The following is a 24162-nucleotide window of genomic DNA, read 5'->3' on the forward strand; positions in this document are numbered from 1 at the left end:
GAATAAGGTAAAAATAAAATAAGTATAATTTTGACTGATCACGTTTAAACTATTTTAAATATTTTCAGATTATTCATGTTGAAAAGGCGCATTCGAAAATAGCTAATGTCAATTTTGTGAAAGACGAGAAAATGTTAAAGATTGAACATTTAATCAAACCTGAAACAATTATCAAGATCTGTGGAACACATGGTTTGGTTGATAATAAAGGTTTGACATTCAAAACGTAGTAAATTTTTCTACAATAGCTGACCATTACATTACTGGACCAATAGGTACGTTTATGAAATTGGAATAAAAGTACTAATAATTTAACTTTCTTAATACTTTTTAAACTTCTTTCTTATACTTTTTGAAAATTGTTTTTTTCTTTCTTATATAAAAAAATATATAACTATATGTATTCATAATAATTATCTATCCTTATTACCGCAGATATCGAGGGCTATTTGAAAACAGAAATAAGCATTCATAGCAATAACAAAAATACAATGAGTTCTGGAATAGGAGCAATAACTAATGGCTCAGAAAAAGTCAACATTCAAATTACTCAATTTGCATCTTCTAATATTTCAAAAGGCACTAAAATCAAAGTACATGGAACTGTAAAGAAAAATGGTAAATAAGCACAAATAATTTGATATTAATTATAATAATAGCGGAGTTTCTAAATTTTACGAATGAACTATTAATATAATAAAATTTTCATTGATTTTCAGAAATTCCTATTACAATTTATTGTGAAGATCTGAACTGCATTCATGTTATGGAAAATGAGCCACCAATGTCTATGGAACAACTTAGGCGTGGCGTTAAGACACCAAGAGAAGCACTTGAAGAAGCCAATAGTAATTTAGTTTTACCGCCACTAGCCAAAAAAATGTGTCTTGGTGAAAATACTGAAAATGAAAAGCCAATGGAGTCAGCAGTTTAAGATTATTTAATTAAAAGAATTTAAATTGTTTCTTTTGTCTAACATAAATTATGTTTGCATACTATATTCATATTTCTAAATTACTTTTTACTATTTTATAAAAATTATTTATTTATTTATTTTTTTTTTTTTTTTTTTTTTTTTTAACGTCGCTCTATTTATGCTCCATCAGTGCTAATTAGCGACGGAGGCTTGCAATGTGTTTGAGAACAAAGCACATGAAACTTTTTTCAGAGGTGCTTGTATCAGCAGGAACTGGGAATCGAACCCGGGCCTACCGGGTGCGAGTCCGTCGTCCTACCGACCGAGCCATTGCAGGCCTCAAAATTATTTATTTAATTTAACTTATATTTATTTAACTTATCTGTACATATTATAAAAAGATATGTAAATAATTATCATTAGTATATTTATACTGACAGTATCAAGACTAAATGTTGATAGTCATAGTTATAGTTGAGATATATATTTATAAAAGTATATTAAAGGGTTAATTATGAACAAGTAGATAATGACTATATATTGTCAATTAAAAATATATTTGTGATAAATTATAATAACAAATCTATATTATTAATTGTTAAAAAATTAATTAAGTAGATAAAAAATTTAATAAAGTTTTCTACCCCTTCCAAAATAAAACTATCTATTTCTTTCTATATTTTCTACCCCTTCCAAAATAAAAATATTTATTTCTTTATAATTTCTATGAATACGTTAGTCTATTTCTATATGCGTGTGTGTGTGCTCTGAAATCGCCTAAGAATCAAATATGAAATGATTTAAGCTGATTTTACTTTAAATATATTTTTGTTTGAATATTAAAATTCTATTTATATCAACGTTAATGAAACATTTAGCCATATACAGCAATAACATGTATTCTAATTCTTTTCTGTAGATCATTGTCATTCTCTTATATATATATTAAATTATTGTAACGGCCTGGAAAATAATCAAATTATTCTCGCAGCCCATTAAGAATTTTATTTTCACTGGTCGGTGCGGGGCTCACCGCCGCCCCGATCAGCTAGCCGCTTCCTGGCGTTCCGCCGAATACGGGCGGGCACGCGCTGCCCTGAAAAGGGATCGCGAAAGCACGGCTAAGCACGAGAGCGTGCGTTGGTTCTAATCACGGACGTGGGAAGGGACAGAGGTGCCTTCCTGGGTACGCCCAACACAATGGCAACACTTGAGTAGGTCAAATCGGGCTTTATTCCTTTAGGCAAATCTTATACACAATATCGCGTGCCGAGATTTTGCTTTGTATCCTATTTTAGAGAGAGAGAGACGCTCGCTCGCGCAACTAGCACACGTTAAATAATCGCTTACAAACGCAACGAAGCTCACCGCGAAGTAGCTGCTGCAGACAGACTACCCCTCGCTAGTCGCCCGCGTTGTCGCCCTTGCTCGGGCGGGCAAGTTCTGCCCCTGGTAATCGCCCACTCGAGATGACGATCTACAGGTTCCGGCGATCCTCGGGGACTTCCTTGCGCACTTTCACTTTTATCTCTTGCCGGTCGCTCTCCTTTTTCTTTCGTTCGTACGCGCACGTGACAATCCTTCCAGCTCGCCGGTCTAAGTCCAAGTCCTCGAAAAATCGTTTTCTCTCCCCACTCTACCGCTACGGCACGCGCCTGATCGAGTCTCGTTCGGTCTCTCTCTCTTCACTCCTCGCTTGCTTGCCCGCTTGGCCATGCTCGGCCTCGCGCGCGGACAATCTTCCGCGAAAACGGCCCCGGCCGTTATATTATATTATTATTATTCTCTTATTATTATTAAATCGAATAAACGGTAAACACCTAGAAATATGAAACTATTAAAATATATACGAATAATTTACAAATAAAATGAAATCACCTGTCTTATATCTATCGATTTAATGGAATATTGTTATAATTTAAATTTCAATAAATTTAAACCACCACAATAGTTATCACCAATGGTGGTGCACATGCGTACTCCGATCAATATTACATTTTAATATTGTGATAATCGCTATTTATTTGTCTACAATATAAAAAGTGAAAAGAAATACAGGTTATTTAATATTTCAGTGTATCATAAAAATACAAATTTAATACCTGTGAAAAGTAATAAAAACAACAGTTAACAATATCAATAATGAAGCTGCAGTAAGTACTGAGTACATTTTTTGTGCGATTTCTTTTATTAACCTTAAAACGCAAAATTATGATGAAAATCATAACATGGTAAACTCAATTAGAGTTTTATCAAATATTGTATTGATATTTATTGCATTCAATAATATATTTTGTTAACATTTCAATTACTATATTATATCAAAAAATATTATCATTATGATGGAAGACAGTTTACTAAAATATAACAAAATGTTTTTATCTGATATTCCAACATTTATTGTGAATATTATCAAAAGTACGATTTCTTCTATATATAATAACAATTAAACAATAGAAAGCCAATTTTAAATGTTAAAATTTGCTTTCTATTATTGATTCTATTATCATCTGCATAATATAAATTATTTTTTTTAGAGAATTGCAATCACTGGAAAATTTCCAGATTAAAGTATTCTTTTCAAGCCCCATTATCAAATCACCTAATGAAGTCATTATGAGTTTGGTTGGAAACGAATACATAATTTGATAATCAAAACCTTCTGATTAATTATAAGGTATGTCTTTCATATTTATTGTTTTATTAATTTTTTTATTCAACAATTTGGAAATTTTTTATTTTTTATTAATAAAAAGAAAGGAGATCTCTAAGTTATTATTACTTTCAAAAATAGATTAATTTCAAAACAATACATATTTATCATGTTTACCATAATTGTAAATGTCAAAAAAAACGTACCGTAACTTACACTCATTATTTCACTGAATTATGAATGTGAAATTGAAAAAATATTAAAGTAAATTTCTACTAAAATTTCCCAATTTTCTAATGTACATATTTTCATTGATTGACTTATTCTATTTTATAATTGATTCACAGCCTAACCTCATTTACATAATTTCTAAAACATAAACATATAAGTTTAGTTAACATATTTGATGTCAAATGTTCTATGAGCATTCTAATATGATTCAAATAATAGTTGGAAAATTTTTTTTCTTTTAAAATGAACAAAAAGTTTGATAATTACTTGAGATTATTAATTAAAACTAAACGAACTATAAAATATTAGAAAATAGTATAGTGTTCCACTGATTTTTCAAATTTTATTCATAATCTATCATGATTTATTTTAATTTGAGATAAATTTTTATAAAAAATTTTAAGCAACAACCAACTTATTTCACCGAAAAAATTAAACATTCAAACAGATAATTTAGTCAAATTAGTATACAGCATTTTAAATTTGTACTTGAAATAACAATACATATAGTTATGAAGCTTTTACATAACTGAAAACAGTATAGGAAAGATGTATGTTGTTTACAAAGATATATATGCTATATTATAAAGTTATATTCTAAGTCCAGAAATGAAAATAATAAATATCCTATAGAATTCCATCTTACATTTGCATAAAATAATACAAAGAGAATTTCATTATACTTTAATTAATTAATTTTTTTTCTTTTCAGGATTCCAAAATTTACTTCAACATTACTTCACTTACATAACTGAACTTAACTTACTTGAACTTTACAAACAAAACTTAATAGAAAACCAAACAACCATACTAAACTATTAACAAACAAAACCTACTTGAATATCTAACAAAGTATTTGTACAAATAAACCTTAACCAATATTTATTTCAACTACAAAGATTAATTTAACTTTTGGAATTGTAACATTATTATTTTAATGTATGTACCTAAAATTGAAGTAATAGTGTATTAAAGGAGAATATTTAAATAAATTAGATTTATTAATTATTAAATGAATATGATTTTTACATTTTTTTGACAAAACAATATCATTTTATTCATTAAACTATAATTTTCTCTAAAATATTATTCATATTAAACTTGTGAATTTTTATTATATTATATTATTTCATTTTACAAAGTTGTGATGCCTGCTAGACACGTTCGGCGTACACCACAAGAACAAGAACAATATCAACAAGCTAAGCGGGTTCGTGATAGAGAAAATGCACGTCGCCGACGACAAGCTGCTCGAGATGCAACTTACCAACGAAATGAAACAATAGAATCTGATTATTTAGGCCCTATGGATGTATTATGTTTACATTGTGAAGCTAAACATTTTAAAGATGAAAGAATTTCTAATAAGGGTTTTTCATTTCACGAATGTTGTAATCACGGCTCAGTTTCATTAGATCCTTTACCCGAATTTCCATCTCAACTTTATAAACTTTTTACTAGCCAGCATCCGAAGTCAAATTTATTTATAAAAGATATTCGCCCTTATAATAATTCACTTTCTTTCGCATCTTTCAATGCAAATTTGTTTGATTTTAGACCAAATCGTCCTGGACCATTCTGTTTTAAAATACAAGGGCAAATATACTATCAAATAAACACAGCATTATATCCATGTGATACAGAAAATCCAACTTACGGACAACTTTTTATAGTTGATCAATTACAAGCATTAGATTATAGATTAAGTAATAATTTAACATTAGACTCTGAACTTTTATTAACTTTAGACGGAATTATACGTGAAAATAACATTTTTGCCCAATCTTATGAAATGATGAGATTAGAACTACAAAGGCAACAATCATTATTATATGATAATACTACTTTTCAACCAGAATTACAATTACTATTTTCTTGAAAACCAGGTGTAGATAGAAGACGATACAATTTTCAACGGGTTAATGAAGTTGCTGCAATATTTTCTACTACAGCAGATGGTGAAATTCCAGAATCATACGTTACAATTAAAAATAAAAATACAAAAAGTTTACAATACGTTAGTACTATGGATCCTAATGTAGAACCCTGGATATATCCTTTATTTTATCCTTACGGTACTCATGGATGGCACAAAAATGTAACACGCGTTAATGATACTAAACGTATTTCTTGAATGGCTTATTATAGACATCGAATAGCCATACGACCAAATGAATTTAATCCATTCATAAGAGGTGGTAGATTATTTCAACAGTGGATAATCGATAGTTACGTGAAAGTTGAAAAAGATCGTATCCAATATTGTAAAGATCATCAAAAAGAATTACGAGCTGATACTTATAAAGGTCTTAGTGATTTTATGCAAAATACAGCTGTTCAAGTTGGTGGGCAAGTTGGTAAAACTGTTGTTCTTCCTTCAACTTTTATTGGATCGCCACGTTACATGCAAAAATGTTATCAAGATGCTATGGCAATCGTAAATGAAAAAGGAAAACCTGATGTTTTTGTTACAATGACATTTAACCCCAATTGGCCTGAAATTAAACAAAATCTTTTACCTGGTCAACAAGCTTTAGATAGACCAGACATTGTAGCAAGAGAATTTCATTTAAAAAAAGATCGACTACTTGATTTAATCACTAAAAAAAATTTTTTTGGTCAAATTGCTGCTTATATTTACGTTATAGAATTTCAAAAAAGAGGTTTGCCACATATGCATTTATTGATAACTTTAAAAAGTGGATTTAAATGGACTACTCCTGATATTGTTGATAAATATATATCAGCTGAATTTTCCAATAAATCAAATAATCAACGATTATATGATATTGTGACGGCTAGCCGTAACTTAGTTTTTTTTTATATTTAATTATTAAATATGACGAACGGAGTGGGAACCTTCCTGATTTCCCACGATGAAAACGCATTCGAAATATAAACTTTGATAGTGGCCCGAGCCTGCGTACTCAAGCTTACAATCAACGCTCTATCCTGCTTTGTCCCACACGTATGTGTTGACAGGGGCCTACGATCATCGCGTATACATCGTGAAGTGTTATCACGCTGATAATGGAAGGGGACCATAAAAATGCAATCTATCTTTTTTTTTCCCACCGATTTTTAAGAAAATATCCGTAATATTAAATAGATTTTCATCAATTTTGTAAGCCATTATAATGCGCACCTTTTTGTCACCGAATAACCAATAAATAGAACAATAATGTATTTTATAATAAATCGTAAAAGGTTTGAATTTTTCTGAATGTTCATAATAGTCACTATGTATCGTCATAATTAATTAAGTTTAGTACAATTATGTATAAGTAATTATAAGCTATAGCGTTACTCTTGCTCTTAAAAGTGGCACTCCGAGAGCCATCTCTGGAGAAAAGGGCCCAAGTTAAAAAGGGACCGCCCTTTCTCTCTCTGAAAATTCACGCCCACAGACCAATAAAGAAATGCTGGATATGAATAGAAAATTTCCGACCAATACAAAATTTAGCCGTTATCGCTTCATGGGCCTGAGGAAAGGGATTTCCACCCAACCACCCACGGCTTATAAAAAGCTCTGTACAAGGCTGGAGAGTAAGTTAAGTCAGAGGAAGTGAGAGGAAGTTAAGTTCAGATAGAGTAAGTGCGGACTGAGCACCAGGAAGTCCCTAATAAGAAGTTTTTACCAGTGAGTGAATCCCGGAGGAAGCATCAAAGAAGAAAAATCACCCAAGTATATTCAGAGCATATAGAGAGAGAAAGAGGCCAAAGAGCAGAGAGAGAACGCAACTTTAATAATAACTAAATTGATAAAATAAAAGTAAGTAAAATCTTAAACCTGGCTATCCTTTTCTTTCTTTAAGTAATCCGCCTTTCTTTTGGAAATTCATTAAGCGTGAGTCTGGTGAATTTCCATTAAAGTCCCTTAAGAACACATTAAGCGTGAGTCTGGTGTGTTCGTAATAACATTTGGTTATTACATTCCGCGTTAGCATACAGTTTTCTCAACGCAACAATATTGCTCGTCCCGGCTTATGTGTTACACGATAGCCAAATCAGAGCAACCCTGAGTTTACGCTTGCTCCAAGCGTACCTGAAAGTGACCCCGACGTCACATAAAAATTTTGGAGGCCCCGGGGGGATTAAATTGTTGCAAAGAAAACTTTTAGGGTTTTCCTTTCTTAAATTATATCAGTGATCAGTTAGAGTAAAAGAAAATTAAGAATAGATACTACTTAAAGTATTTTATTGAATTTGAAATCTGTGAAGAATAAAATAAAGTAAAGAAATAAAAATTTTTTTTGAATAAGAATACAAATTTATTAGTCAGAAAATCACTGATTTAATTAAGAAAATAGAAAATAAGTTTTGTGTCAAACAAGGAGATAGGTTAAATTGAAAGTGAAAATTAATTGGAGTTTATTTGGATTGAACTTAGGAAAATTTTGGGAAAATTAATGGGAATTTATTTTGTAATAAAGAATAGTGAAATAATTTAGAAAATTATTGAAATTTGAATGAGTAAATTAATAGAAGAGTTAGAGAAAAATAAAGAAAATTAAGTTGTTTAAGAAAAGAGTTTGAAAAATATTTGAAATTTAAAAAAAATTTTCAGAGAAGAATCATTTTTTATGAAAGTAAAATTATAAATCAGAATAGAAAATTTGTCCAAAGAAAAGTCTTCTTTTGTGCCTTGAAGAGAGAAATAAGAATAAATGCTTATTACAGAAAAAAGAGGGTTTTGAATTTATGTTTTGTTCTAAAAATTGTATTTAGAAATAAAAAGGTTAATTTAGAAAGATCGAAAATAACATACAGAAAAAATTTTGAGATAACATTATGAATCTTGTCTGAGTCGGAAAGAAATACATTAGCAATAAAAATTAATTTAGAGAAATTAGAAATCCTGCGGAAGAAAATTTAAAAATAAATAAATAAATAAAACTCGGAGTAAAAATAAAAGAGTTTTAGAATATTGTGTTTAAAAGAAATTTAGGAAGTCTTGCTGAGAAAAATAATATAAAAGTAGAAATTTTGAAATAAATAATTTTGCAAATTAGAAAAATTTAAATAAGAAAATTGCCTGTTATAAGTAAAATAAATAATTTAAAAATAAATAGTATCAAAGAATGAAGGGTTTAATTAAGAAAGTTTAAGTAAAAATAAAGATAAATATCTTTCTGTAGGAATCAAAATTTATATCTAAGAAATGAATTGCCGCAATATATCTGTAAAAATAAGATTTTGATAAAACGTTCACATACAGTTTTCATAATTCTACAAACGAATAAGTTTTAATAAAATTTTGTTGTTAGATAGATAAGATTTTTGGTCTTTCTTTTAGTTGTAATGCCACCGTTCGTAAGTTTTAATACTTTTTCTAACGACATAGTCGACACGGTAGATGAATTAATCGAAGACATTACACATTTAAAGGACAGTCAAATATCCGTAATTAATAGGGTTAATAATCATAGCTCCGATATCACAAGAATAAACAATAACGGTCGTAGTCTTAGCGCACGTGTCGCGAAACTTGAATTAGAGAATAAGCATAGAATTGAACAAATAGCTAGTTTGGGAAATATTTGTGTAGATTTAATCAAAACAAATACTGCCCTAAAGAAACAAGTTAAAAATCTTAGGAAGCAAGTACAAATTAATAACAAACTAATTAATAGGAATACGATTTCAAAAAGGGCTTTAGCAAATAAAGTAGATAAATTAGCAAAGTCATTTGAAAATTTACAATTATAAGTAAAATAATTCGCGATAATCCTTAGTTTATACACAGAAATAGATAGGTTTTATTACAATAAATTAGATTGAGATTTCTAGTAAAAGTATATGAAGTTCAGACTTTTTTTTTAAAATCATTCTAATTATTGAAATATAGTATTAATATAAGTTTGGTGTCTTTGTTTCGATATTGTTCTAGTGGAACTAGGATATAGAACAACTAGAAAACGGCTAACTAAAACACAACGAAGAGCTCTCGGGAGAGAGATTCGAAAACACGAGTTAGGATTGCCAAAGGACAAGTATGAAAATGGATTAAAAGAGATATCTAAGCAGAATAAAATAGAGTTAGCTCGTCCGATAGAGATTTGGTCAACACCAAAAGACGAGGTACAGGGTCCACCCAAACAACCTGCACCTTCATCAAGTAACTTGCCTACAACATTAGAAGAAAAGGTCGCCCAATTTCGAAGATGTTTATGTCGACATTTTGTTATCCCGGAAAAGTGTGTTCGTTGTCAACAAACATTTAGGAGGGAATACAAAATACCGTTTTGCGAAAATCAAAAATTAAAAAAAAAGCATAATATTAAAGACGCTGTTATTAAAATTGCAAAAAGTGACGAAAAACTTAAAATACTGAAGGATGGTACAAAAGTAAACCCGGAGGTTTACGAAGTTTTACAAAGATCCTTGCGCGCGATTAAAAAAATTAAGATACAAAAGAAATCTTCAGAGCCTCCTTCTATCCCTAAAGCTCTTTTGAGTCCGCCTTTACCACTGATAACAAAAAAGAATGTAAATTGTAAGGCTTCTCCCAATTTATCCTCTGCTAGTGAGCCGATATCTAGAATAGACAAATTTTTCGGATTAATAAAAGATTATAAGAATTCCTTAATTAAGCTGTAATTACTTAACAATTTGTCAACATAAAATTATGTAAAAATATATAAATACCTGTAATATTTAGCAAAATAAAACACCAAATAAATTTACACCTTCTAGTACAAATTTCATTTTTTTTTCTTCTCCCTTTGTCTGACATATATAAATGCACATAAGTATATTTATTAATGAGCGAAAACAAAGATAAGCGACTTACACGCAGCCAGTCGAAAACCTCGAGTGTCAGCTGGACAATTAGTAAAGTTGGCGGAAATCTAAAGCGATCAACAGAATCACTCCCTGACTTAAATGATATTCAAGACAGTCCTGCTTTAGATCCAGATTTTAATCGAAACAGAGCTTTACACCAAGTCGAAACTGCGTCCACTTCACATACCTTAAGCGACTCTATTATTGATTTACCGATCCCTTTTATTAATTATAACAAAATGCCGCCGAAAATCAATAATAATAGCGAAGCAGAAATATACGCCGAAACCAAAGCATTACCAGGACATGTAGTATCGTTAAATGATGCATTAAGTGTAGTGCCAACATTTGATGGAAGACCAAACCAATGGACCCAATTTGTAGAAGGATGCAAAGAGGCATTAAGTATAATACCGCCAAACATAGAAGAAAACTTAACCAAACGCTTAAGATCGAAATTAGAAGGAGAAGCACGTGCTACAGTAGTAGGACAAACATTTTCTAGTGTAGACGAATTATTAAATCATTTAGCTGACATATTCAGTCCTATCCAAACACTAAATCAATTATTAGGTGAATTAGGCAATGAGTTCCAAAGGAATGAAGAAAAGGTATTAACTTTTGGAAATAGGTTACGACTGTTAAGTAGTAAAATTATTGAAGCCAAAAAGAAAGAAGAGAATCTAGAATCTTTAACGCCTACACAAAAACAGATAATTGAACAAAACATATTTGAATGCTTTAGAAGAGGACTAAAGCCCGAAATTCGGCTAAATTTACCTAGTGACACCACTATCCTGAATGCGCTAAAGAATGCCATAAAAGTCGAAAAAGACCTGGAATTACAATCAACATTGCGAGCACGAGCCTCTAATAATTCTCGTTCTTTCAGATCAATAACCCTCTGTCAAAATTGCAATAAAGAAGGCCACAATGCCCTAAATTGCAATAGTATAATTAGAGAAAGTAAACGATGTAATTTCTGCAAAAAGGTCGGTCACGAAGAAAGTTCATGCTTCTCCAAGTTAAGGAATAATATTACAACATGTCAAATTTGCAATAGGAAAGGTCACGTTGCTAGTGATTGTCGAACACATCTCAAATGTCAAATATGCAATAGAAACGGCCATATAGCTGCAGACTGTCGAACTCGAACACAAATAAGAATGATAAATCAGGTTATTTGTCAAATTTGTGATAAACCTGGCCACTCAGCGAAAGAGTGTCGCAAAAACTTAAGCATCAACCGTGATACAGAAGTTATTTGCCAAGTTTGTCGCAAGTCAGGCCACTCAGCAAAAGAATGTTATAATAGTAATAGTGTTACTCCAAACACTAATTGTTTTTATTGCAAGCAACCAGGCCATTATATCGCTAATTGTCCAAAAAGACAACCATATCGCCATCAGTTTCAGGGAAACGGGCAGCAGTCCTCTCATCAGAGCGCGATGCAGAGGACCAATTCGAATCAAGCGCATCAATTACAAGAGACGGAAGTATCGCTCAGTCTTATACCGTAACAAATGAACCAAAAATTTCAGCCAAAGTCCCAATAATTAACGCAAATTTTTTAGGTGATATTAAATTTCAAATTATGATTGATACAGGCTCAGAAGCTAACATAATGAAAATAGGAATGATTCAAAGTTACACAGAACATATAAATAGTACTAGATGCAAACAGTTAAAGGGAATAGGGTCAGAGGTGTTTATCACATTAGGAACAATTACACTATCAATATTTGGTTTACCGACGGAATTTCAATTAGTACCAGATGATTTTCCAATACCTTGTGAAGTAGTTTTAGGGGCTACATATTTTTCAGAAAGCAATTCTGTAATAAATTTCGCAACACGACAATTTATTGTAGGAGATCATGTCATACGATTTCAAGAAAATAATGTTCAATGTAGCAATTTTTGTTATTTACATAGTACAGAAGGAATAGTAGAAGTTAGTATAAATGTAATACAAAAGATTTCTCCAAAAGTCAAAGTTTTAAATCCAGCAAATAGTACCAAAGAATATTTCCTAATAGACACCGGGTCCGAAGTCAATCTAATAAAGAAACGTCTTCTGTCACCTGGAAACGAAATTGATACCACGCAAAAAACACAAGTCCGAGGAATAGGAAAAGAAATAATATCAACTCTTGGTACAACCGAAATAAGGATATTTGACACTTACACTATCTTTCATGTAGTCGATGATGCTTTTGGAATGACTTACGAAGGAATATTAGGCGCTTTATTTCTCGAAGAAGCTAAAGCCATCATAGACTTTGGATTTAATAATTTTAGAGGAGAAAACTTTGTTGTACCTCTATTATTAGAACGAGATCTCGGAAAAATCATGCCAAGACCACAAGTCAATAAAGTGCAGCTTAGTCCTGATGAGTTTGACAGAATATTAAACGAATTGATACCCTTAGATTTTGGAGTACCGTTTAATTCGGCCGTCAGACACGTTTATATTATTGCACAAGACAGCGTTAACGAAGAATTAGATATAGAAGATGTAGATAATGATTTAGGGATAGCCGACGTAATCTTAGATGAAACCAACGAAGATAGTAATAAAAGCATAGAAGATTATTTAGATTTAGGTCACCTGAACGATACTGAAAAATGTTACATTGTTAATCTCATTAAGGAAGTACGAGATGTGTTCTATCTTCCTAGCGACAAGTTACCGGGAACCGATCTTGTCTTGCATGAGATAAGAACAATCGATGATGTACCAGTAAATAGTAGACAGTATCAATTTCCTCACGCGATGAAGGATAAGATTAACTATCATGTCGAAAAATTACTAAAAACTGGTATAATACAAGAATCTACTTCACCATACAACATCCCCATATGGATCGTACCTAAGGCAACAGACAGTAATGGAAGAATGGTGTTGGACATGAGAGGATTGAACGAAAAAACAATCCCTGATTCGTATCCAATACCTAACATTACACAAATTTTTGACCAAGTAGGAGGTGCTAGATTCTATTCCGTACTTGATCTCGCCATGGGATTTTACCAAATCAAGATGCACCCAAAAGATGCGCATAAAACGGCTTTCAGTACTCCTTTCGGTCACTATGAGTTTGTGCGTATGCCATTCGGATTAAAGAATGCACCCGCGACTTTTCAACGTTTAATGGATACGTTGCTCCGCGGACTTCAAGGGTTAGATCTGTTCGTGTATTTAGACGATATAGTTATATATGCAAATACACTTGAAGAATAACATGATCGCAAATTCCGAATGTTAGTGGAAAGATTACGAAAAGCAGAATTGAAATTGCAGATTGGAAAATGCAAATTTTTAATGCGACGAGTTAATTACTTAGGTCATATAATAAGTGAAAATGGTCTAGAACCAGATCCGAAAAAAATTGAAGCAGTTAAGGAATTCCCAAGACCAAAGTCGGTTAAAGCTGTACGTCAATTTTTAGGGTTATGTGGCTATTATCGTAGATTCATTAAAGATTTTGCGAAAATTGCTAAACCTTTGACCAGACTTTTGCAAAAAGATACGGTGTTTGAATGGACAGATAAAATCGAAAGTTCATTTTGTGAACTTAAAGAGTTGCTGTGTAGCGCTCCGTTATTACAATTCCCAAATCTTGATAAAGATTACATAATCCGTACGGATGCCTCTGGAATTGCAATAGCAGGAATACTTTCACAAGGCACTATTGGATCAGACCAACCTATCGCATACACCTCTCGAGTACTACGTGGTCCGGAGTTGAATTACGAGGTTTACGAAAAAGAAGCGCTCGCAATTATTCACAGTATCAAAGCATTCAAATCATATGTCTTCGGAAGGAAAATCACCATTATTACTGATCACCAACCTTTAGTTTGGTTTAAGTCAGCCGACCTCAATACCAGGGTTTTGAAATGGCGTTTCCAAATTTCTGAATATGACTATGAGATAATTTATCTACCAGGTAAAGCCAATGCGACAGCCGATGCATTATCACGGAATCCGATAGAACCAATTAATGTAAAACATATACGTCAGAATGATAGAGAAATTAAAAATCTAGTTTACTCTTATATTAGCAAACAGACAGGTGAAGAGGTTCAATTCTTAATTGATTCTACTTCCACTACCAATATCATTAAATCCTGTTGTGTACCGGACGATATACCTATCCAAATGTCCAATATCTTACCCATGCAGAGTATTTTTGCTGAAGATGATTACCAAGAATGTGGATTTGTCAAGTTAATAATAGCCGGAAATGAAATAGTATTTTATGTTGTTGCAAATTGTCAAATGCCATATCACGGAATCATAGGTAAAAATTTCTTATACAACACCAGTACGAAGATAAACTATAATAACAATAGCATAAACGAAAGTAACGCAATAAAACCTGTTGTTAGTGATAGTAACATGCAAAAATATAGAAAAATTTATAATTTATATACGCCACTCGTTGACGAAGAACCTCCTTTATTGAATATATATAATCCAAAATACGGATGGACACAGTATATGATTAATAGTTTATCTGAACAGAGTCTAATAAAGGAAAAGTATGCTTTAGGAATTCGTGATGAGACCGATCAAATTGACCTAATAGATATTAATGGTTTAACCCATAGAACTTTAGGATCAATAACACTGAAATTATTTGAGATACCAATGAAATTCCATATTGTACAAAATGACTTCCCTGTAAATTGCGAAGGCATAATAGGATCTGATTTCCTTTTTTCTAGTAAAGCAAGTGTTAATTTTGACACAAAGACAATAAAAATAGAAGACACTTACATTCCTTTTAGAAGACGGAAAATACCAACACAAGAAAATGATAGTTACATATCTGTAATCACCGAAGCAGACAAAACACATCAAATTCCTGAAATAAATGTAGTTACTAGAAGGCAAAGACAACGATTGGAACAGTCATCTGACCCTTTGGTAGTTCAAAAGGAAACTGAAGAAATCAAACCAATAAAACGTCCACGCGGACGACCCCGGAAAATTCCTATTAATAATGATAATAAAAATATTATCCCACACCCAAGAACACCTCCCGTAGAGAAGTTGCCTATACCTGAATCTGTCGAAGTTGTTTCAAAACGTTACCCCGAAAGAACTTGAAATGAGATACTTGATTACGTAGAAAGTGATCTAGACGATAGTGAACTTGAAGGTGAGGCACGAGTTATACCCAAAATACCTGTGCAACCCAATCAGAATCTACCTCATAATATACAAGATCCCGATTCCGAAGAGGACTCAATGAATAATAGTTCGGATGAGTCCGTAAATAACGACAACAATACCGCTAATATAGTTAAGGTTAAAGAAGCCATACATGTGCGCAACGACAATGTTGCTTATTTTATAAGCAGCAATGGACAACCTTGTGACGAAGGCGCACGCAAATTAATAGAAAATAAGAAAATTAATACTAAGGTAATCTTACAAGTGGGTGAAGTCTTAAAAGAAAAGAAGAAGAAGAATTATCATCAATTTGGACTCTGCATACGAGGAGACCGCCCAGAATCGTTAACTTATATTAAGGATTATATACACATTACTTTAAAAATATTAAGAGATTTACTAATTAATACTAATCAAACTGAAGTCTGTATTGCTCAGAGTAAACATGTAGAAAATTTAAGTTGGTTAGAAATAGAGTATTTATTAGATAGTGTCTTTAGAAATAGTGGAATAAAATTAATAATTTGTACAGATAAGTTAAAGTATGTACCCTTAGAACAACGCGACGGAATCTTTTATGAATTCCATAAATCCCCAATTGGAGGACATCGTGGCGTTTCAAAAACCTTTCACCGGATTAGACAAGAATATTATTGGGAAAATCTAAAAAACGATATACAAAGGCGAATCCAACAGTGTCTAGAATGTCAATTAAAGAAATTAACTCGTTTACAAACCAAACAAACTATGATAATAACTGATACATGTGCTACAGTGTTTGATAAAATTGCTATGGATATTGTAGGCCCTCTAAAAAGAACAATAAAAGGAAACGAATACATTTTAACCTTACAGGATCAATTAAGTAAATTTTGTCTAGCTGTCCCATTAGCAGACACCTTATCATCAACAATAGCGGACGCATTTCTTAAGAAATTCATTTGTGTTTTTGGATGTCCGAAAGCTGTGCTTACTGATCAAGGCAGAAATTTTTTGAGTTCTCTAATGACGCGTATTTCCAAGCGATTCAAAATAAAGAAATTAAAAACCACAGCATTCATGCCTCAGTCGAACGGTTCCCTAGAAAGATCTCATCACGTGTTAATTGAGTACTTAAAGCAATACACCGATCTTGACAACGATTGGGATGATTGGCTCGACCTAGCTATCCTAAACTACAATACCTGTGTACAAGAAAGTACCAAACATACGCCGTATGAAGTTGTATTTGGCCGCTTAGCTCGAATGCCCTCAAATAATCCCCTTCGTGAAAGCGATACGTTACCTACATATAAAGGATATATAATAGATTTAGTTGCGCGTTTATGTAGTATACGAAAATTAGCTTACGAAAATTTAGTTAGCTCTAAAGAAAAATCAAAAAAATATTACGATAGACATATAAATCCAAAAGACTTTAGTTTAGGTGATTACGTTTTCTTAAAATCAGGACCTAAACCAGGGAAATTCGGGGATCATTACTCAGGGCCTTATAAAATAGTTGGTATTCTTCCAAAACATAATGTCAAAATAGAGACTAAAAAGGGCACAAAAATAGTTCATTCAAATAGACTCCGAATTTCACATATAAACAAATCAACCAAAGAAAATAAGCCGAAATAGAAAAAGGGGTAGAGAGGAAAAATATAATATAATATAAAATAAAATGAGATAAATCATAAAACAAAATATATATATATTATGAAACAAACAAAAGATCAAAAGGAACATATAATGAAATATTTTCTGATTACAGAACCGAAAACATGATGCATTCTTCTCTGTTATCACTGATATTTTTAACAATAACTAATCCAGTTACAGCCATCATAGGATACGACTGCGGAGCAAGATCTCTTAATATAACCACTATATCTTTAGTAAGCGTGGAAGAATGTGAAATGCCTTCTACAAAAATAAACGTAACAAGAAAGTACATTCAATTATTACAGTTAAATAACTATGAAACTGCTCAAGTGATTCAATGTAAAGTCCAAGTAGACCGAACTGTTTATTATTGTGGAATGCATTCACATAATTCCATAATAGAGAATGGCGCAATAGAATATTTAATGGATGTAAGCCAACAAACGTGTTATGATTTACACAAAAGCGGTACATTTTATTTTGACAATTCACATGTATTTTGAGATATTAAAGTTAATCAAACCACGGTTAGACCCGCTATACTTGCAGGAAGTGTAGATCATAATGGAGAATGTACCTATGGTTGTTATTCCGATGCTTATGGAAGCTGGAATTCCGTAGTTGTCCAAGCTAAAATAAAAGTAACTTTACAAGAATATACCGCTTCTGTCGATTTAGATAATAACCAAATAATATTACGTAGTGGCGTTAGATGTATTTTAGGTAGTGAACATTGTATAGATTCTGAAGGAGGATACACTTTTTGGGAAAGTGTACCTAAAGATGTATGCAAATTTAATCGGTATCAAATATTGTATGAAGGAACAGCTAATCAAATTGAAGGTGAAATAGAACAAACATTATACTCGTTAGTAACACAAGACATTGCTTTTGCGTTAATATCCAAATCTAAACGTAATCTATGTGGTTACGAAATAATAGTTACTGAACACCCAAAATTATTTGTTTATATTGTCGAAAATAATGCATTTTTTCTAAGTAAGAAAATATCAATGAACAACCTAGATATATTTGCGTATGTAAATTCTAAATTTGTATATGTAGAACGTCACATAAAAGTACAATTAAGTCGTATGTACAAGGATGTTGTCGTACATCGCTGTAAGCAAGAAAGAGAAATTATGAAAAATGCACTTGCAATTGCTAGTCAATCTCCCGATCAGTTTGCCTATAATCTCATGAAAGGACCCGGATACATGGCTGTGACAGCAGGAGAGGTAGTACACATCGTTAAGTGTATACCCGTTGATGTGAAGGTATCGCAAGGAGACGAATGTTATGCTGAACTAAAAGTAATCCATAACAACCATACCAAATTTTTATCTCCAAAAACACATATTTTGAAGGCATATGGGACAGTAGTTGATTGTAATGCTCTCCTACCCACATTTTTTTTCTTTAATGATGACTGGTATAAGTTTTTACCAAGAGCAGTAGAAGCAAAAACTCCCACCACTCTTAAGCCGTTTTCTGGATTAACTTGGAAGTACCAGAATATTCCCTCACTAGCCACCAGTGGAATATATACAGAAAAGGATCTACAAGATTTAATGAACAGAATCCTGTTCCCCTTGGAGCAACCTGCAGTAATAAATGATGTAACCAGAGAAATTCGTGGACACACCATAAGAGACAGTAACGGAATAATTGGAAAGTTAATGAATGAGAATGTAATGGAGCAGTTAATAGTCAATACCTGGAACAAAATGTGGATGAAATTTATGACCTTTGGTACTTTCAGTGCCGGTATACTTGCAATTATACTAATTGTCCAAACTACAAAAAAATTAATAGAAGTCCTCATCAATGGAATAACTCTACATAGCATTTATGGATGGTCTTTTCATCTGATTGGGGCCATATGGAACAGTTTAACTACGTTTCTGATACATTTAGCACCAAAACCCACAGAAGCGAAAAGGGATGTAGAATCCCCAACAAATATTGCCACCGCTCCTGGACAGGAGTTATATCCGACTCTACATACAACAGAAAATGAAATAACACAACACAACCAGAGTAATTCGATTCCAGCATCACAATCTCAAGCAGTTAAACCATCGTTTGGGTTCCTCCCATGTTAGGGTAAGATCTTCGAGATTAATAAAATAATAAAAATAATGATAAAACCTTGATTACAGCATGATACGACAAGATCTTTATAATTAGAATAAAAATTTCGATTGCTCTTCCTCGTTGCACTCCTCTAGCAATCGTTTAAGTGTGGGGGTGTAACGGCTAGCCGTAACTTAGTTTTTTTTTTATATTTAATTATTAAATATGACGAACGGAGTGGGAACCTTCCTGATTTCCCACGATGAAAACGCATTCGAAATATAAACTTTGATAGTGGCCCGAGCCTGCGTACTCAAGCTTACAATCAACGCTCTATCCTGCTTTGTCCCACACGTATGTGTTGACAGGGGCCTACGATCATCGCGTATACATCGTGAAGTGTTATCACGCTGATAATGGAAGGGGACCATAAAAATGCAATCTATCTTTTTTTTTCCCACCGATTTTTAAGAAAATATCCGTAATATTAAATAGATTTTCATCAATTTTGTAAGCCATTATAATGCGCACTTTTTTGTCACCGAATAACCAATAAATAGAACAATAATGTATTTTATAATAAATCGTAAAAGGTTTGAATTTTTCTGAATGTTCATAATAGTCACTATGTATCGTCATAATTAATTAAGTTTAGTACAATTATGTATAAGTAATTATAAGCTATAGCGTTACTCTTGCTCTTAAAAGTGGCACTCCGAGAGCCATCTCTGGAGAAAAGGGCCCAAGTTAAAAAGGGACCGCCCTTTCTCTCTCTGAAAATTCACGCCCACAGACCAATAAAGAAATTCTGGATATGATTAGAAAATTTCCGACCAATACAAAATTTAGCCGTTATCGCTTCATGGGCCTGAGGAAAGGGATTTCCACCCAACCATCCACGGCTTATAAAAAGCTCTGTACAAGGCTGGAGAGTAAGTTAAGTCAGAGGAAGTGAGAGGAAGTTAAGTTCAGATAGAGTAAGTGCGGACTGAGCACCAGGAAGTCCCTAATAAGAAGTTTTTACCAGTGAGTGAATCCCGGAGGAAGCATCAAAGAAGAAAAATCACCCAAGTATATTCAGAGCATATAGAGAGAGAAAGAGGCCAAAGAGCAGAGAGAGAACGCAACTTTAATAATAACTAAATTGATAAAATAAAAGTAAGTAAAATCTTAAACCTGGCTATCCTTTTCTTTCTTTAAGTAATCCGCCTTTCTTTTGGAAATTCATTAAGCGTGAGTCTGGTGAATTTCCATTAAAGTCCCTTAAGAACACATTAAGCGTGAGTCTGGTGTGTTCGTAATAACATTTGGTTATTACATTCCGCGTTAGCATACAGTTTTCTCAACGCAACAATATTGCTCGTCCCGGCTTATGTGTTACACGATAGCCAAATCAGAGCAACCCTGAGTTTACGCTTGCTCCAAGCGTACCTGAAAGTGACCCCGACGTCACAATATTATACTAAAGCATATGATACATGGACCTTGCGGTGACTGGTGTACGGAAAACGGAAAATGTTCTAAAAATTTTCCTAAGAATTTTCAAAAGGAAACTACTATGGATGAAAATGGTTACCCAAATTATCGCCGAACAGATGATGGCATTATTCACGAACGCTTTAATGGTCATCAAATTAACAATAGATGGGTAGTGCCTCATTGTCGAGAAATATCAGAAATGTTCGATTGTCGTATAAACGTAGAAGCAGTATCAAGTATTTTAGCTGTAAAATATTTATATAAATATATATACAAAGGTCATGATGCTGCTACAGTCATTATTCAAGATTCTGAACAAGGTGTAGGTATTAATCATGACGAGATTAATAAGTTTATAGAAACTCGATATGTTGGACCTGTTGAATCTGTCTATCGTTTATTAAGCAAACCATTACACGATAAAAGCCATAGTATTATTAGATTACCTGTGCATTTACCTAATAATCATTCTATCATAATTTCTGACAATGTCAACGATCCCTTGACATTACAAAATCTATTAAATAGTACAAGTAGTATGTTGCTCGATTATTTTAAATTAAATAGCGAAAATGAGATAGCAAGACAATATTTTTATGCTGAAATTCCAAAACATTTTACACATAAAAAACAAAAAAATGAAAACATATGTTTAGATAAGTGGAGTACACGAAAAAAACATTTTAATGTTATTGGGCGTATGTATTCTGTCAGTCCAACGCAAATTGAATTATTTCACTTAATATTATTACTATTACATGTTAAAGGAGCCGTAAGTTTTGAAAGTCTGAGAACTGTTGATAACGTAGCACATCCTACTTTTACAGCAGCTTGCCTAGCATTGGGTCTTATTGAAAATGACGATGAATGGAAACACGCATTGGAAGAAGGATCAAAATGGATGATGCCTCAAAGACTTCGTTATTTATTTGTACGAATTATGATACATTGTCAACCACTTAACCCAGAAGAATTGTGGAATCAATTTAAAAATCCAATGTCTGAAGATTTTTCTCGATATTACGAAGAAAGCATAAGCCACAAAATGGCATATTTTCATATTAACACCTTATTAAATGAAGAAGGTCGTACTTTAACAGATTTTCCTACAATGAATCAATTTGTTGAAACAGAATTTCCATGTCCAAATCAATCATATAACGATATTTTATTAAATACCGTACAATTGACAACAAATCCTACATGTTTGCAACAAATTGAAGACCAAGGTCAACAACATTATATTAATTTAAATCCACAACAAAAACAAATAGTTAATACGGTTTTGGAAGCTGTTCATAATATCAATTATGTTGGTCCAAAATGTATTTATATGGATGGACCAGGAGGATCAGGAAAAACATATGTTTATGAAACTATATATCATAAGCTAACTTTAAAAAATATCAAAATATGCGTAATGGCATATACGGGAATTGCAGCAACATTACTTCCACAGGGAAAAACTGTACACAAAACATTTGGGTTGCCAGTCCCTATGTTTCAAGATTCTTCTTCCAATATCAGAGCACAATCTAAAGAAGCTCAACAATTACGAGAAACTACAGTATTTATTTGGGACGAAATTTCGATGGCTCCACGGTATGCATTGGAAATTGTTAATAAAACTTTACAAAATTTCATGAACAATAATTTACCATTTGGAGGGAAAGTTATTATAGTAGGAGGAGATTTAAGACAATTATTTCCAATTAAAGTTCATGGAACTCGAAATGAAATATTAAGTCTTTACGTTAAATATAGCACAGTGTGGAAAAATTTTACTAAATTTTCATTAAGTACAAACATGAGAATTTTACCAAATGAAGTAGAGTTTTCCAAATTTTTATTAGATCTTGGTAATGGTACATTAAATGATGAAGATGACAAAGTAATTCTTCCTGAACAGTGTATATTACCTCCAAATGATGACCTAATAGACGTTATATTTGGAAAATTAATTAAAGAAAAGAAATTCCAAGAAATGAGCAAATGTGCTATATTATCAGCTAGAAATATTGACGTAGATGAGATTAATAAACAAATTACTAATTTATTGAATAATGACTGTGAACGTATATATACTGCTGTTGATTCCGTTGTTCATAACAATGGTGAAATAGATGATGTTATATTACCAGAACATTTAAATCATTTAAATCCACCAAGTTTACCTCATCACGAATTACGCTTGGGAAAAAATTGTATTATAATCTTAATTAGAAATATAAGCATAAATGAAGGTTTATGCAATGGAACAAGATTGCAAATAATAGATTTATCAAACCATATAATAAAATGTACCATTTTGACAGGCGACAGAGCAAACCAAATTGTCTTTTTAAATCGTATAACTTTATATTCCGAAAACGATTATCCATTTACATTTAAAAGAAGACAATTTCCCGTAAAACTAGCTTTTGCAATGACCATTAACAAAGCTCAAGGTCAAACTTTTAAAAATACTGGTATTGATCTAAGAAAAGATGTATTTCATCATGGACAACTTTATGTTGCAATGTCCAGAGTTAGATCTTGGAATTCTGTCAAAGTATATCTAGGCAACCAAATACAAAGAAAAAAAGTTAAAAATTGGGTTTACAAAGAATTGTACACAGAATTATGAAAATGTTCTTCATTCTTTGAAATCTAAATAATACATACAAATGAGATTTGTAATCTAATCGAATAAAAAATTGTTATATAAGTTAAACTAATAGTATATAGAAATATATGCAATATGTATAATTTTAATAGCAGATTCACGATAAACATAATTACACAAGTAATAATAATACTTAGTACAGGGTCATTATTATTTTTTAATTTTTGGGTATTGAATTTGAAAAGTAGATACATTATTAAATTTTATTTCATTTAAACAAATAATGAAAAGTATACGTTCCATAGAAAGCATAAAAAAAAAGCGCGCGAAGCGCGCTTAATAATTCTAGTGGTGATAAAAAAGGAAAAATAGTCTTTATAGCACTGCGTGACCTAAATCCGCACTTAAGCCACGCTTCTCCGTGACCTAAGTGAACCATTATTAAACCGTGAAATAATGAATTTATGCCACTCTAACTTAAAAATCGTAACTTCGTAGCTTATTTTTAGGTTGTTATGGCATAAAATATCGTATGTATTTGGTGCAGAAATGCTAGTTTACTAATTTAGACACGACTATGAGAT

At 32.1% G+C, this 24162-nt stretch overlaps 1 protein-coding gene across 1 annotated transcript; it reads left to right on the top strand.

The window, feature by feature from the left end:
* The first annotated feature begins 4947 nt into the window (after positions 1–4947).
* LOC131675610 (uncharacterized) lies at positions 4948–23599 on the top strand. Its single transcript, XM_058954650.1, has 3 exons — positions 4948–5615; positions 5949–6604; positions 21252–23599. The coding sequence occupies exons 1-3, from the start codon at positions 4948–4950 to the stop codon at positions 23597–23599; spliced, it is 3672 nt and encodes a 1223-aa protein (XP_058810633.1).
* Positions 23600–24162: the final 563 nt, after the last annotated feature.

This window comes from Phymastichus coffea, unplaced genomic scaffold (genome assembly GCF_024137745.1).
Source record: "Phymastichus coffea isolate CEN01 unplaced genomic scaffold, Cenicafe_Pcof_1.1 PCOF00027, whole genome shotgun sequence".
Lineage (NCBI taxonomy): Eukaryota > Metazoa > Arthropoda > Insecta > Hymenoptera > Eulophidae > Phymastichus > Phymastichus coffea.